Source organism: Podarcis gaigeae, assembly GCF_964106915.1.
Source record: "Podarcis gaigeae genome assembly, chromosome: 7".
Taxonomy (NCBI): Eukaryota; Metazoa; Chordata; class Lepidosauria; order Squamata; family Lacertidae; genus Podarcis; species Podarcis gaigeae.
This window is the reverse complement of record NC_139683.1, coordinates 84753000-84769082: the sequence shown is the minus strand read 5'-3', so window position 1 is coordinate 84769082 and position 16083 is coordinate 84753000. Positions and strand designations below refer to the sequence as shown.

Here is a 16083-nt window from a genome sequence, read left to right as displayed (position 1 = left end):
GCATCTCTGGGTTATTCGTGGGGCATAGGAATTCGTTCTCCCCCCCCTTCAAAACAGTCCAGCCCCCCTACATAATCTGAGGGATGGTGGACTGGCCCATGGCTAAAAAAGGTTGCTGACCCCTGCTTTAGAAAATGCCCACCAGGCCCAGGCCCAGTTTAACACTGCCAACAACATTGGCCCTTGCAGAGGTGGCGGAGAGGGAAACAAATTAAAATTACATGAAGGCAGGACTAATGCCTCTGTTTGCATTAGTATGATCTTTAAACCAGGTGTCAGTGCTGGTAAGGACGCTCTGCAGCCCCCAGCAGGCTGTCACTGGCAGTGAAATTTGCAGAGCACAAGAAATAGTAAGTCTCTTCCCCTGTTCATTGCAATCAAGCCTCAGTTTCGGTTGCTGCAGGGATTTTCTCTGCGCTGCAAGAGCCTTTTGCATGATTTCCAACTCTCTCCGAATCTCAGTGCAAATGAGATAGTTCTGTTACACTGGGGCATGTTGAATTTTTCAGTTTTCAATTTCCAAAAAGGAGAGGTGCCAAAGCGTTGTAACTTGACTTGGGATTTCAAAGTATTTTTTTGTTAAATTAATATAATTTAGTTTTGGTTGGTAAAGAACTACATAAAAATACTGACTTTTAAACATTTTTGTGGAATTTCTAATAATTTTAAACTTGTTCATGAATTTTTTTTGTAAAATTGCATAAAAATCATTAGAAACGATTGCCAAGTACCTGCAGTTATTTTATATATTAATACTTTTTATTTTTATATATTATGCATATTTTATATTAAATTGCATATTACAAATACACACACACACACACACACACACACACACACGAACTTGCTTTCACTGAAGGCCAGAAGACAGTTTCTACTGGACCACATCAGATTGGCTTGCCAGACCTGCCTGAGTGTAATAGACAAGTCAAAAAGCACAAGCGTCAAGAAGACGGGAGAAGGTGGTTTTCTGAATGTAAGCAGAGAAGGAAGGAAGCAGGATGCTTCAGTGCCATCAAATGAAATAATTTTCTATGCTGCTGAAAAATGGAGAACAAATAGCTGATGCCCAAGATGGAAATGATGGAAGTTATGAATTGGCATTAGGAAAACCAAGAACGCCTTCCATAAAAAGGCAAGCGCAATAGAAATACATAATATTGCTGTGCAGAACATCAGATATAGCGTTGGCCTCTGTGCTACAGCTGCCGTCATCACAGCCTCTTTTATGGATGCTGGCTTGATCACTGAAGAAGGCAAGAGACTTGTAGCTGATCACAATAAAGTCAAGAAAAAGTTATGATACCCCTGGATCAAGACTTTGATGATCTTTGTCAGAAGCGTGAAGTTGACAGCATCTTCTTTGATGACTGCACATCATCTCAGAACAGCATTGTTCTGTGTGCTGTGAGCCAGGTGGAAGATACCTCTCTCTACCTCTTCCCTCTAGAGCAGCGATTCTCAACCTGTGGGTCCCCAAATATTGTTGGACTCCAACTCCCATCATCTCTGAGCTCTGGCCTTTCTAGCTAGGGGTGATGGGAGCTGTAGTCCAACAACATCTGGGGAACCGCAGGTTGAGAAAGGCTGCTCTAGAGAAAGGCTCAAAGAGAGAAAAACCATCAGACGTTATTGCCAATAATCTTGTAGATTTCATGAAGAAGGGCATTGATAAGCACCTGTAGGCCATTGGAGGTGATTCTACCAATGTTTACACTGGCTGGGAGGGTGGAGCCGTGCATTGGGTAGAGGTCAAGCTTGGTCATAAGCCATTCTGGTTAGTTTGTGCCCTCAACACCAACAGGTAACATTGGCAAGGTGCTAGACGCAGCTACAGACCTTGAAATTGATCATTCTCCAAAGAGAGCTGCTGCTGCTGCTTCTTCTTCTTCTTCTTCTTCTTCTTCTTCTTCTTCTTCTTCTTCTTCTTCTTCTTCTTCTTCTTCATACCCCACCCATCTAGCTGGGCTTCCCCAGCCACTCTGGGCGGCTTCCAAAAAAATATTAAAATACTGTAATACATCAAACATTAAAAGCTTCCCTCAACAGGGCTGCCTTCAGATGTCTTCTAAAAGTCTGGTAGTTGTTCTTTTCTTTGACATCTGGTGGGAGGGCGTTCCACAGGGAGGGCGCCACTACTGAGAAGGCCCTCTGCCTGGTTCCCTGTAACTTGGCTTCTCACAGTGAGGGAACCACCAGAAGGCCCTCAGAGCTGGACCTCATTGTCCGGGCAGAACGATGGGGGAGGAGACGATCCTTCAGATATACTGGACCGAGGCCGTTTAGGGCTTTAAAGGTCAGCACCAACACTTTGAATTGTGCTCGGAAACGTACTGGGAGCCAATGTAGGTCTTTCAAGACCGGTGTTATATGGCCTCGGTGGCCGATCCCAGTCACCAGTCTAGCTGCCGCATTCTGGATTAGTTTCTGGGTCACCTTCAAAGGTAGCCCCACATAGAGCACATTGCAGTAGTCCAAGCGGGAGATAACTAGAGCATGCACCACTCTGGCGAGGCAGTCCGCAGGCAGATAGGGTACCAGATGGAGCTGGTAAACAGCTGCCCTGGACACGGATTTGACCTGTGCCTCCATGGACAGCTGTGAGTCCAGAATGACTCCCAGTGAACTCTTGCTTCACTGAGTTTCATGTAACATGTTTGACATGCCTGAAGGCAATTCCAAACCAGGTTGTGAAGGACATTGCTTAAGTTCCATACACAATTCTGTGAGACCCAAGGGGCTGCTTCCTTGGAGCAAGTCTCATTGAAGTCAGTAGGGCTCACTTCTAAGAGGCCATTCCTCTTAGACGTGCGGGTGGAAGTACATGTAATCTTATGCTTGTTCAGCATTTAGATTCACACTTCATATTTGACAAAATGTATCATAAATGAATTCCTTTTCACATGATTTTATTTTTTTGAAAAATTCTGTATAAGGTTTGATTTGTGGTTGATTTATTCTAATATATGAAAAATTGGGGGAAATGAAATTCTTTTGGTCTAGTGCCTGAGGCATGGGTTGAATTGCACATTTCTATACGGTAAGGCAAGGTATCTAGTTTTAAATTCAGCTCCATAGTGTGGGGTCAATACTATTTGTAGTTACTTCTCACAGATAGTGGAACTCACTAACATTTGCATTAAAAATTGCTCTCTGCAGAGCTGAGAATTAGTGGGTTGTCTTTTCAGCAGATGACTATTCTGGTTTCATTAGAAAAAATTGCATATTTTTTCACAACCAGAAGTTTGGCCACGACATGTTGCCAAGCAACTCTCTTCAGGGCAAACATGGAAAAACAACCATCTGTCTATGGTAATTAAAATACTGCAGTATTTTATTTTTCTACTTTCATGCATTGAAATCTTTGAGTGATCACAGAAGTATTTATAATTAATTCTAACACCTGTAGAAAAGAGCTCTCAGCCATTTTCATAATCAGAAACTTCAAAGTTCAAGAGTTTCAGCAGAAGAATCATAATGTTCCAACTTGAACATTTCCGGTCGGAAAATGGTAGAATATCATTTCCTTGCATCTTCAGGAATATTTTCTGCTTGAATCTTCTGTCACTAATTAATTACACACAGATTGTTGATTAAGTTTAGTGCTCTTTGCACTTATGATAGACAAAACAGAATTATGTCTGGAATCTAAATCTCCTTATTAATAAACTAGATCCCTTAATGCCAACCTTTCCATATTTTCCTATACTTCCAGTTTAAGTCAATAAAGCTGTGAAATAAATACAGGCCACTAAAGCAGCTAAATGCACAGTACCAAACACTGAAAAGTGTTGCTTTTTTGTTTTATTTGTTTTATTTTTACTCCGTGTTGCAATCAAATTATCTCCTAGGCTGCTTGCAACACATTGCAGCAAAGTTAAAAGCTACTCAGCAACACCAGTTCCCTGCCCAATGGATGAGGCCAGACTTCTCTTCAGCTCTGTAGTCCCAGTGACAACAGGCCTCACATGAACCCTGTCCTTGCGGCCCCTCCCCCCCTACAAAGGAAGAGACCCAAAATGTACTCCCAGGCCACACCCCCACCGGCAGCCCATTGGCCCGCCATCCAGGGGTTGGCCAAGCCCGCAGTTACCTGGTGGGTGGCACCCGGCCAGGTGGCTCCACTTGGTGCCACAAACTCTGCCCACCTGTTGGCAAGGGGTGAGCAGGAATTTCTGCTTCTTCTCTGGCCAATGGATGGAGCCAGGTTGGTCTCCCCCTTGCTACTGGTGTTCTTCTTGGGGAACAGGGTGTTAAGTCTCCCAGGAGCCCTCAGACTGTGCTTCCCTGCAGCTCCAGGCAACTGACAATTGGAGCTGAGCCTTCTTTCTGGCTGCAGCAGATGGGGAGTCAGCTACAGGTAGTCTGCCTATTGCTATAATGTTCTTCCTGGAAGAAGGAGGGATGCAACTTCCCTGGTTTGTGGTAGAAGCCAGAGTGTCTTTCACCTCACTTCCAAAGTCCCAGGGCAACGCACAGTTTTGTCCGTGAGATCATTTCGCTCCCCCGGTTGTCAGGTTTGACATTCCAGAATTTGATTTGCAGCAGCACATTTGCTTGGCAGTCACAACGTTTCTCCTCTGGAAAATTAAAATATGATTTGAAAGCTCTGCTGTCCCCGTGTCTGCCAATATCCCTCGCATTTAACTCTTAACGGATCTGTGTATCCCTAAATCCAACTCATAGTGCTGCATTGTGCAGCTTCGTTGTGTGGAATGATCACTTTGGTTCCTGTGTTAAGTAAGATGCTCACAAAAAGTGAGAAGCCATTATTTAAATGGACAGGTAACATCCAGGCGAGAGGTAATGTCACGAGGTGGTTTCTGTGGCCTAGGCTCAGGCGGCAGCCTGGACAACGTCTGTTTAGAGTAAAGTCAGAGAAAATGCATGCTTATCTTTCAGTAATCTGTGTACAATTTGTGTAGACTAAGTTATGGAGACAGACATGAAGGGGGACATCTCCAACAATTCTGAAATGTAAGTACAGAAAGACACTTGATTGGATGGATATCGGTGATGTCGTATCAGCAGTGACATCATCCATAGACTCCTAGTGTCTTTGCTTTTGCCTTTCTCTAGTGCTCACAACATAAATTGCTTGTCTTGTTTGACTTCCTTGTTCACCAAAGTTGAGCAGATTGTGGCCGTTTTCAACGCCTCCACCAGACAAAAAGCTTGGGACCATTTCTCGAAAGCTCAGCGCAAGAACATAGACATTTGGCGAAAGCACTCTGAGGTGGGTGAATTTCTTCTCTTTTATCCATCATCTCATAGCCTGGACTAAAGCAAGTGGGGAACCAAGTTTGTCTCCAGTTGGTTGTGTTGCATTCGGCAATATCTAATTGCTGCAGTTCTAGAGAAAAGTAATTAAGAGCTGGCTATACAACCTCTTGAGAGGGTATCTGTGGGTCCCATCCACCTCTGTAATGATGTAAGTTGAAATAAAACTACAGTTTTATTTCCTCCAAGAAGCCTGAACTGCCTGGAGGAGCATATTTACCACGCCAAAACACTGAAATGATGGAATTAGCCAGGCCACTTTGAAATTATTGCTTTATCTCTGCCCATAATTTACAGGTATATTGAAATTTTATTCTGTTACTGAAAAGTGTTGTGACAAAACAGTTTTCTCATTACTTTCCATATTACCAGATTCTTTTCAATGAATCCGGGGACACTTTTTTTTTTTTGAAGCTGAGTAGCAACAGGAGTGAGTAGTGAGGATGTTGAGGCAAAAGACCCTGGGCCCAAGCACACATGAATATTGTATAAAGTTGCAAAGCCCTTCTTTTGTACCCTGTGAAACATAAATGCGCAGAGTTTTTTTAAAAACTGGGCAACGGCCACCCGCCCGCGACTCCCGAGCCTCCCCCAATCTCCTCCCTCTTCCCCCTTTGTTTTGACTGATTGAAGGAGGCTCAGGAGTCGTGGGCGGGTGGCCGCAGCCCCATTTTTTAAAAACTCTGTGCATTTATGTTTCACAGGGTGCAAAAGAAGGGCTTTGCACCTTGCCTGGCAGAGAACCCGTGTGCCCTGCACACCTCCTGGGCAACGGCCGCCCAGCCACGACTTCCAAGCCTCCTCCAATCTGTCAAAACAAAAGGGGAAGGAGATCTGTACCGCCGGACGTCCCCGGTTCCCCCTTCAGGACTGCCGCTGCCACATTTCCATTATTATTATTATTATTATTATTATTATTATTAATAATTTTATTTATACCCCGCCCTGCCTGGTCAGGGCCGGGCTCAGGGCGGCTAACACGAAATATGAATTACAATAAAACGTAATAGAAACAACAACAACAATCAGTTAATTCAAATACGGCCTAAAATGCAGCTTAAAATGCAGCCTCGTTTTAGTAGTAGCCCGTAAATCAAGACCATAACGGGAGGAAGCATCAGATATTCATCCAAGCCTACATGGGCCAGCAAAAAAGCCAAGGAAAAATTTATATACCAAATCCCATATAAGAGGTCAAAGTGAGGCTTAAGCTGAAGGCCAGGCATAACAGCTCCGTCTTGCAGGCCCTGCAGAAAGATGTCAAATCCCGCAGGGCCCTAGTCTCTTGTGACAGAGTATTCCACCATGTCGGGGCCAGTGCTGAAAAGGCCCTGGCCCTAGTTGAAACCAGTCTAACCTCCTTGAGGCTTGGGACCTCCAAAGTGTTGTTATTTATGAACCTTAAGATCCTCTGCAGGGCATACCAGGAGAGGCAGCCCCATAGGTACAGAATGATTTGTTATTGAAACCCAAGTTCACGTGCAGCATGGCTGCTTGTGGGGGGTGGGTGGGAAGTAGACGAACTAAAATCATATGTAGTAAGACTAAGCATATTTTTTCTGAAACCAAAAGCCACAGAAATGAGTGGGTCTCCCATTGAACCTTGGCATTAATTGAAGAATTAAAGACCGTATCTGCATTCACACAGAGAGCCATGCGCAGAACGTTCACACCTTTGTTGAAAGGAAGACGGTCTTCAGTTTAAAAATGTAACTTACCTGTTCAACCATGTGCACCATTGAACTATAACTGTCAAATAAACTTAGGACTGCAAAAACGAGTCCTGTAGAAATGTATTTTCAGGGGATAAGACATCTGGAACTATTGTGAGCAAACAGCACTGTCACCAAACTTTGTTTAAATGGTCATGCTTTTTTTTTTGCTTTAAATTCAGTATAGAACGCTATGAGACTTTTTTTTGGTAAAGTAAGTACCACAATTTTTGTTTCTTCTCCTTTAAATCTTTTGACTAGTATACATCAATTTGCTTAGCACTCTGTTAGTTCAGCATGTCAGTTATTAACATCACAGTCCTCTTAATGTTTCCTTGCCTAACAACAGAAAAGTTTAGAAGGTAAGATGCGTTTATTTAATTATTTTATAATATATTTGCAAAAGAAGTGTTGCATGTTTATAGCTTGAAAAGGAATAAAATTATGCTGTGATCTAAATCATTTGGGCAACATTTTAAGTGCCCATTAACAAATGCTAAATTGAACAGTGGATGCAACAAACGAATGAATAAACGAATCCCTTATTATCTCTGCTGTTATGGTGCATATCAAATGGCTTCCTCATAATGGGGTCCTTCATATATAATGGTAGCCTTGATTTATTAGCAAGGGTAGCACTAAGAATTCATACAAGGGGCAACAATGGCATCAGATTTTGTTAATCTGGAAGCTGCTAGTTGTTGCTTTTCTAATCTGCCACAGATATATAAACTACGAAGTTTGTTTGTTTTACATATTAGCTGCATTGGCAATATTCAAGAGGGAATTAATTTGTTCGCATCTGAATTTTTCATGCGGCATAATGCACTGAAAAAGTCTTTCGAGTAATGTAAATCTACAAAACATCTTTGCTTAGTTAACAATGATGATTCTCCTGTCTTTTGTTGCTGTGTTATCTGAAAGCAATACAGAGTGTGGTTTTTTTTTTGGGGGGGGGATAGCACCTTAGGAGGAGCCCGTGGTTTGGATCCATAGATCCCACAGCAGGAGCAGAAAGCCACTGGGTTTCCATCTTGGGAAGCTGGTAGTTTATCTTCTGCTCTGAAGCGATCTCTGACGTTCTGCTTTTCAGAGGGCACTGGGAGTTTGAAGAAAGGTGGGGTGGTGATCCTCACCCAACAAACAAACCTGCCTTCCAGTTGCTCAGTGGGATCTTTTCATCACAGCCAATCTCTCCAAGTCAATATTTACATTTCTTTTAGGTGACTCCTGCCTTTCTGGTGTATCGGAGGAGACCCTGTTCATTTTGCTTTCCCCTTCTTCTTGTCATAAATGTTTCGTGGTCCTCTGGTGGCCAACTGTTCCATAATTGACATGGTTCCCAGCTGACAACCCAGCCAGATGGCCAGAGGGGATCTGGAACTAACCTTCATTGGTCTCAATTCAGCACCTCAAATTATGTGATGCCAACATATTGTTTTGGTATTCGGCTGCACTAAATAATTCCTTATTTTTGTTCTAACTTCATCGCATATATTACCTCCTAATTGGACTTTTTCCTGGCATTGATTAGGGTTCAAGGACATACTTTCGACATGTCGTATGTCCCTTCCCAAAACACCATATCACAAACTGAGCAGTGGTAAAAGTAGCTTGCTAAGTGGCAGGGAAATGCCAACCTGTTTGTCAGGATACCTTTGACCTGGGATGTAGAGCAAATGATTTGCATGCAAGTAATTCCAGGTTCAGGGACGCGGGTGGCGCTGTGGGTTAAACCACAGAGCCTAGGACTTGCCGATCAGAAGGTCGGCGGTTCGAATCCCTGTGACGGGGTGAACTCCCGTTGCTCGGTCCCTGCTCCTGCCAACCTAGCAGTTCGAAAGCACGTCAAAGTACAAGTAGATAAATAGGTACTGCTCCAGCGGGAAGGTAAATGGCGTTTCTGTGCGCTGCTCTGGTTTGCCAGAAGTGGTTCCCTCGGCCAATAAAGCGAGATGAGCACCACAACCCCAGAGTCGATCATGACTGGACCTAATGGTCAGGGGTCCCTTTACCTTTACCTAATTCCAGGTTCAAAACCTGGCATCTCTAGTTAAATAATTTCTGAATAGCAATGACCCTTACATAAGACTTTGGAAAGCTGCTGCCATCCGAGGAGACAATACAGGTTTAGACGGAGCATTTTTTCTCATTCAGGACGAGGTAGCTTCATTTTGTTAACCCCTTGGGGAGGGCTCATAACTCGGGAATAGGGCAAACCTCACCATACAAAATATTCACTCCCCTTCATATCCACTTAACTGCTCACAGGCCACAGATTTGAGAAAGGCCCATGGTTTGAGACTTGTTGTTGCCAGTCAGAGTAGGCAGCCCTGCCTAAGTGGATCACTTGTCTAAGTGTAAAGACAGCTTCATATTTTCACTAGACTGATTCCTCTTTGGGCACATAGTATTTGTTGAGTAGTTATGTGAATCCAGCACTTAACGAATCTGGTTCCCTATGACGGTCACATCCATTCTTAAGAATACGTTTTAACAATATGCCTATCACGATGCAGATATCGGTGCGTTATTCCGCCCTTCCACAACTCTCTCTGACTGTTGTTTGTGCATCTTAGAATACAACTGTGGTTCATAGCAGCAGAGATAGTTAAGCTGCCGCCTTCCAGATATTGTTAGACTGCAGCTGAACAACATCCTTGACTATTGGCCATGCTGGGGGGCCACAGTTGGCCCAGCCCTTCCTTGGGCCCCCCACTTTCTGTTTTTACAGTGCCAGAAACATTCTGCAACATCCAAGTATTTTTATGTAAAACATGCATCAATCCACATCAGAGCCTTTGCGGTGATTACTACTCACACCTTTCACTATAATGGGTTAGATTTATTGATGAACTCTGGGTGCGTCTCCCAGAAGAATTCTCTCAGCTTCTCATTAAGGAATAAATAGCATGTTCTTTCGGTAACATTTATCCCCTGAAAGTGACTTCTCTTCCTTGTTCCAAAGATTTCAGACCACCTCTGTGGGAATTGGGCTCTTTGTTGATAGAAAAATTAGCTGTCTGCCGACTGAAAAGTGCTACACTAATCACTGGGCTTGCATCCTTGTGTTGCACCTGACAGTATTATTAGGATAAAATAGAATTCCCTCAATCTTCCTTTTGCTGCTGTTAAGGAAGGCAGCCATTACACATGCTCTTATGCTTTTCTGTGAGAACAAAAGTGATCTGAGCTTTTCTAAAGCCATACATTTGCTGACTGCATTCCCTGCCAGCCTTTCCTCCCAGCAACATCTCTGCTCAATCAATCCCGCGTTTATTCCAAGCCCTTTCGGCGATATTGGCTGTTCAACCTCACATTTATTCCATAAATGCACACATTTCCGCAGAGGATTAGGGGCTCCATCTTTCTACTTACAGCACACTATAATCTGTCTGATACGGACAAAATTTTAGAGATGCATTATGTGGAAGGTGGGATCCTGCTTCCGCAGTATGGAGAGCATACAAAATAGGCGAGGCAGTATCTCTTATTGGAGCACCTTCTGTCAAAAGACAATGGAAACTTTCACACTGCTCAGAACTACCAAATACGGCCCTAGTATTCAACACAGAATCTGGTAACTAATATCCCAAGGATCTGAAGTCTATAAGCTTCAGGAGGACTAGGATACAGTTTACTAAATAGGTAGTGGGAATTCTCCCACTCTGTGTACCAATACTTGTTTAACTTCTTTTATAACTCAGAACAGATTGTTAATTATTTGGCCAAGGATCCTAAGATTTCTGGTGCAGAATCCCAGAACCCTTGGTTTGATGGACAGCAAAGTCAGTTACTATGAACAAGCACAACACACACACACACACACACACAAACAAACAAACGAACAAAAGTTGAAATTGCAGCAAAGTATTTGGCATAGAGCAATTTTCCCTCCCACGGCACTCCTGGTGTATGCCCATCACAGAGCATCATCTGTCACTCTGAAGAGATTGGCTTGTGCCCAATATACTTGTGGCAGGAGCACTATTCAAATAGCTTTTACTCATCATTTAACTGAAGTGCTTTAAACGTATTTATATGTTTATGTTATAATTGATTTTTATATTAAGATGTATTATTGTTTTGTGTAACATTTTGATATCTTCTTGAAAAACAATACAATTAGCTGACTGCCATTTCACATTACAAAACATAAAATGACAAAATGAAAAATTACCACTTAAAACCACATATCAATGTGTGTGTGTCTCAATCTAAATCACTTTTAAATTCTTCAGTGCTTTTTTTTTTAAGGGTCTTGTCCTGTTTATATTCGATGAGCTGTCCAAGAAACCAGTATAACTCACCAAGTGAGGTTTGGGTCTTTGTCATTTTTAGGAACTCAGGAATGCTCACAGTGAACAGCTCATGGGAATCCGGCGGGAGGAAGAAATGGAAATGTCTGATGAGGACAGCACTGACAATCTCAGTAGTAAAAAACTAAGAGTGGACGAATCAGGTAAAACTGCAAAACCCCCACCTTTACAGTTTCTTGCAATATCAAAGGGATCTATTCAAATTGTAAATGCTGTTTCTGCTGCAATCGTGGTGTGCTAATACTGTTAAGAGGAGCCACCTGCACCTTCCACAGGCCAGAAAATATGACGGACACAATGTATTTGTCAAACCCTGACCTTTCAGCTATACAAACTGGCACCAGACTTTTACCCCTCAGCAAAAGTCTGTCGAAACAACAGGTAAAGGATTCCACTTTCTGAGAACATTTGTGCATGATTATATAGCTAATTAAGAGGAGGGCAAAGTAGAAAATGGACTCTGGGACAGCCTATTGATTTGTGAGGAAATGTTTGTGGGAAGTGCCTTAATGGTAATCGTTCCTCAGGTTCCTGCACATTTGCCCTGTTATCAGCTTAACGACTTGTGAGAGATGCATCAATACTGAGCCTTACATCTTTCTACCCTAAAAGACAATTCCTTGCCAGAAAGTGATTTTGTGCCTTCAAATCAGAGCTGGGCTGTATATGTGATGTGTCCAAAAGTGCAGTTCTGTGATTCCCTAGGAGAGTTGCCTTAGGACAGATTGGAGCTCTCTCTCAGATGTCAGAGCCTCCCTTCCTACAACCTTCTCTGACGTTCTGGACTAACCAATATTAGAGTTCTAACACTGGGAGGCTCCCAAAGGGAGAGTGCTGAGGGTGTGCCAGTAAACTAGGAAGGATAACAACAGGAAGATTTAAAGAAGGAACTATTGGAAACTCAAGGCAGTAGAAACATAAGATGATTAAAGCCCCACTGAACTTGAAGCATGGGAAGCCCCAACAAAAAAATTATAATTTGGCAGAATATTTGGACTATGTGATATGTATTCATATAATTTGGAATACTTAATGTGATTTGATTGGATTGTTAAAATGGAAAATGTAATAAAAATTATTTAAAAAAAAAAAAAAAAAGAGAGTGTGCCAGTAAACTGGGTCTCCGGGAAGCCTTAAGTCATTGTCCCATGGCAAGTTGGCTAAGCATGGGAGAGATTTCGGCACACCCCTGCCCAATTGCTCCCTCCCTATCCGCATATATATCACTCTGCACAATCATTTTACCCTGCACAATTTTACTCTGCACAATCATTTGCCCTGCAAAACAAGGCATTACACTGTTGCTTAAAAACAACAATTGAAACTTGCGAAATGAAAAACAATCTCCAATGAGACATTCATTTCAGGCTCATTTGCAATGCATTCTCCACCAGCATCTTATGCCTGCAGTTGGGTAGTTCGTGCTGGGGTGGGTGTTGAGTTTTGGGCTGGGTGGGGTTTTTCCAGTGTTTTTTTGCCTTTCTGATTCATTTTCTGTTGTTTGCATTTAGTCTTTCCTAGGAAGAACTTTAGTCTTCTAATACTTCTGTAAGTAGATTAAGCAGAGAGTTTGAGATTTGCCCAGGGCTTTTCAGAGAACATCTTAACTCAGCAGGTATATAGATTCTATTAATAATAATAATAATAATAACCCTGCGTTTCCCACCTGAAATCCATGCCCTTGGCATGGCGTCCATGGTGGTGACGTGGTTAAGATCAGCAAGTGCCCATTGGAAAGTTATCACTTGATTCCCACTTTTATTTAAACTAAATAAATACTCTCCCTTAGTTTAAAACATACTTGGCTCACCAATTACAGATAGGTAGCCGTGTTGGTCTGCCATAGTCAAAACAAAAAAAATTCCTTCCAGTAGCACCTTAAAGACCAACTAACTCAGTTCTTGGTATGAGCTTTCGTGTGCATGTATCTGAAGAAGTGTGCATGCACACGAAAGCTCATACCAAGAACTGACTTAGTTGGTCTTTAAGGTGCTACTGGAAGGAATTTTTTTTGTTTTGGCTCACCAAGTTAAGGGAGCTGAAAGCAGATGTGAGAGAAGACTACTTGGCCTGGTTCCTTTATGACCAAGATTTCAAACCTAGATAACAAATTATATTTTTGTTTCTCCTAGTTGCGTGTCGAGGTCCCCAAGCCACCCCTCAAAAATAATTCACAAATCACACGTCATTTTAGTTTAAGGTTTTGGGCACTATTTTGGCCACAACTTTATTAAAATACAAAATCTGTGAGTGGTTGCTTAGACATTGGTTATGACTATCTGTCCCCCTGCCCAGGACAGAACTGACATTCCGAACTCCATCGGAAGGCAGTGAAGGGAAAGACAATGTTGGGGATCAGTTGAGCTGAGCATCAGTCCCTCACCGCTCACCCAACCAGCTCTCCAAGGCTTGCTGGCCCTGGTCCCATTTCAGGGATTGGACGAAATCGTGGCAAGCCCCTGGATTCCTTTAACAGAATTCCCTTCCAGCACCATTGGAGGGGCAGGCCCACGCTATCCTGACCCCTCCTCCACCAGCTTTTTATAACCAATGCCTAACCGCAACCTTACGAGTTGTGATGAATTGCTAAGTAGTAGGCAAAAACCAAATGGCACCAGCCAATCAGCCAAATAGCAAAATTCCTACTAGGCCCCTGCACCAACAGCAGACGACCCCATGACAGGCAAAGCAAGGTCAACACAGGGCAGGCGGGCGGGTGATCCGATGCACTCTGCGAAAGAGAAAGCAAAAGGCAGAGTGCCTCAATATTTAAAGACTATGGTCCGTCCCACCCAATTTGTTACATGCGATTTGCCCCAGCAACCCGGTCAGCCAATCGTTGCACTAAGCAATACCCATTAACCTGCCTGGCAACAGAGGGCTGGCTTGGCGGCCCACACTGCAACACGCACTCTCATTTTATGGAGAACACGCTTTACCATTAGAGCTCATCCACACTTCCTTTTGTGTCGCCCTTTCTAGGCACAGGTCCAGGACTTCCAGGTCTGTGTCCAAGCAGATTTTTCTTTTTTGCCTTGCTGCTTTCCTGTTGGCAGCCCGCCGGAAACCTGATTGCTGTTTGCTCTGATTCAGCAGTAAAATGCAGATTTTCCCAGAGATGATAGCGGCAGAAGATGAAGAAGAAATGCTCAGACACGGACCTGGAATGAGCCCTAAGATAAGCTTAACTGTATATTTGACAGGTCTCTATGAGGTACATCCATATGGCTCAAATTGAATTCATTTTTAATTTTATACTTGCAGTCACTTCATATTCTAGCAGAGAAGCAGAACAAAACTATATTTTTAAAAAAAGTGAGAGCAAAATTGATCTTCCTAAGCAAGCAGAAACAAAATAAGTATGGGATTATATTCATTGTAGAACTAACTACAGAAGAATATTCAGGCATGATAAAAATATTATGCTGTATCGCTGCAGTTCAGGGATCTCCTACAACCGAGTTTAGGTTTTTTCCTAATCCCCTGGGCACCACGCACGAATCATCTCTATGCCGCACCTTCTCTAAATTTGTAAAGTTGAAATCCTAACTGATGATAACAGAAAAATGTAGACCCAAACAGAACTGGGAACCTGGACCTCAGTTCAGAAGAACCTGAGGAATCCCATCTCTGAGTAAATCATATCATAGCGCATTCTGCAGTACTATCATCTTGTATCGAATCTTGAGATTTATTATCCAATCACAACAGCTTTTACCAGTCAACTGAGAAAAGTTTGTCTCATTATTACTTGATAACCGTCGCCCCCAACTGAATTTGCTCTTAGGCATTGACAATCGTAACAGCTGTTTGCCACATCTTATTGCCACATGGAACACAGGTTTATTGGATGAGATCCTAAAGTCCTTTGTTATCTCTCACACAGCTTATGTTCCCTATCGTGTTTTTAATATTCTGTTGGGAGCCACCCAGAGTGGCTGGGGAAACCCAGCCAGGTGGGTGGGGTATAAATAATAAATTGTTGTTGTTTGTGGTTGGGGGAGAGCAAGAAAGATGCTATATCTTTTCCCCTCTGGACTTCCCTTCACCTTCTGTCTTCAAATGTTAGATGCCCATTCAGTTGCGCTAGGTGCAGAGCCTTGGGGGCATCTCAGGGAGCGCCCAACTATGATTTAGAATGGAAGGTGAAGATGTAGGGGACACCAGATTTTGTCATTGTACAGGGCACCACTGAAATTGGAGACCCCAAAGTCTGTAACTGATACTGATCTCCTGAACCCCCTTTCCCCCATGTTTCAGGCAAGCTAGTCACATTTCCCCTCTGTTTCTGAATAGCTCATCATTCTTCAAAGAGTTTTATATGTTTGAAAATATCCATGAGGTAATTGAGAGAAGGCTGCTTCTCGGTTGTCACAAGGCCCTTCCAGTAAGACCTGTGCACGCCCTCTCTGACCACAAACTGGTTTCTCTTCGGCTTCAAGCAAAGATTGAATGTCTGATCCAAATGGGCTGTGAGTGTGGTGCTAGAAGAACTATATTTAGAATGTACATTTCATATTCATTCTGCATGAACATTTCTAGGGCATCATGCAAGCTGTTTATGGTGTGGACATCTTTTCTGTAAGGATTTGTCCTTCATTGGGCAACATCTTTGCAGCTCCTTTCATGGCAGAGTTATTGGTTTTCTCCTTCAGTTCATATCACCTTGTTTGTTGTTATGCCACACAGTTAACCTTTACTGGTCCTTGACTGATTTACTTAAAGATTCAGGTACCTGTTCAGTGCTGGGTCACTAATCTAGACCTACGACA

The 16083-nt window shown here is 42.9% G+C and overlaps 1 protein-coding gene across 10 annotated transcripts in view; it reads left to right on the top strand.

The window, feature by feature from the left end:
- ENOX1 (ecto-NOX disulfide-thiol exchanger 1) overlaps nt 1-16083 on the top strand; it is a 276927-nt gene that overhangs the window by 215208 nt on the left and 45636 nt on the right. For 8 of the 10 annotated variants that reach the window (XM_083748441.1, XM_083748449.1, XM_083748444.1 and 5 more), the window contains 2 exons: nt 5130-5236; nt 11334-11454. The exons of the other annotated variants lie outside the window; for them this stretch is intronic. In XM_083748441.1, coding sequence (XP_083604567.1) covers nt 5130-5236; nt 11334-11454 — 228 coding nt within the window. The remainder of the gene's footprint in view (nt 1-5129; nt 5237-11333; nt 11455-16083) is intronic. 10 annotated transcript variants of the gene reach the window in all.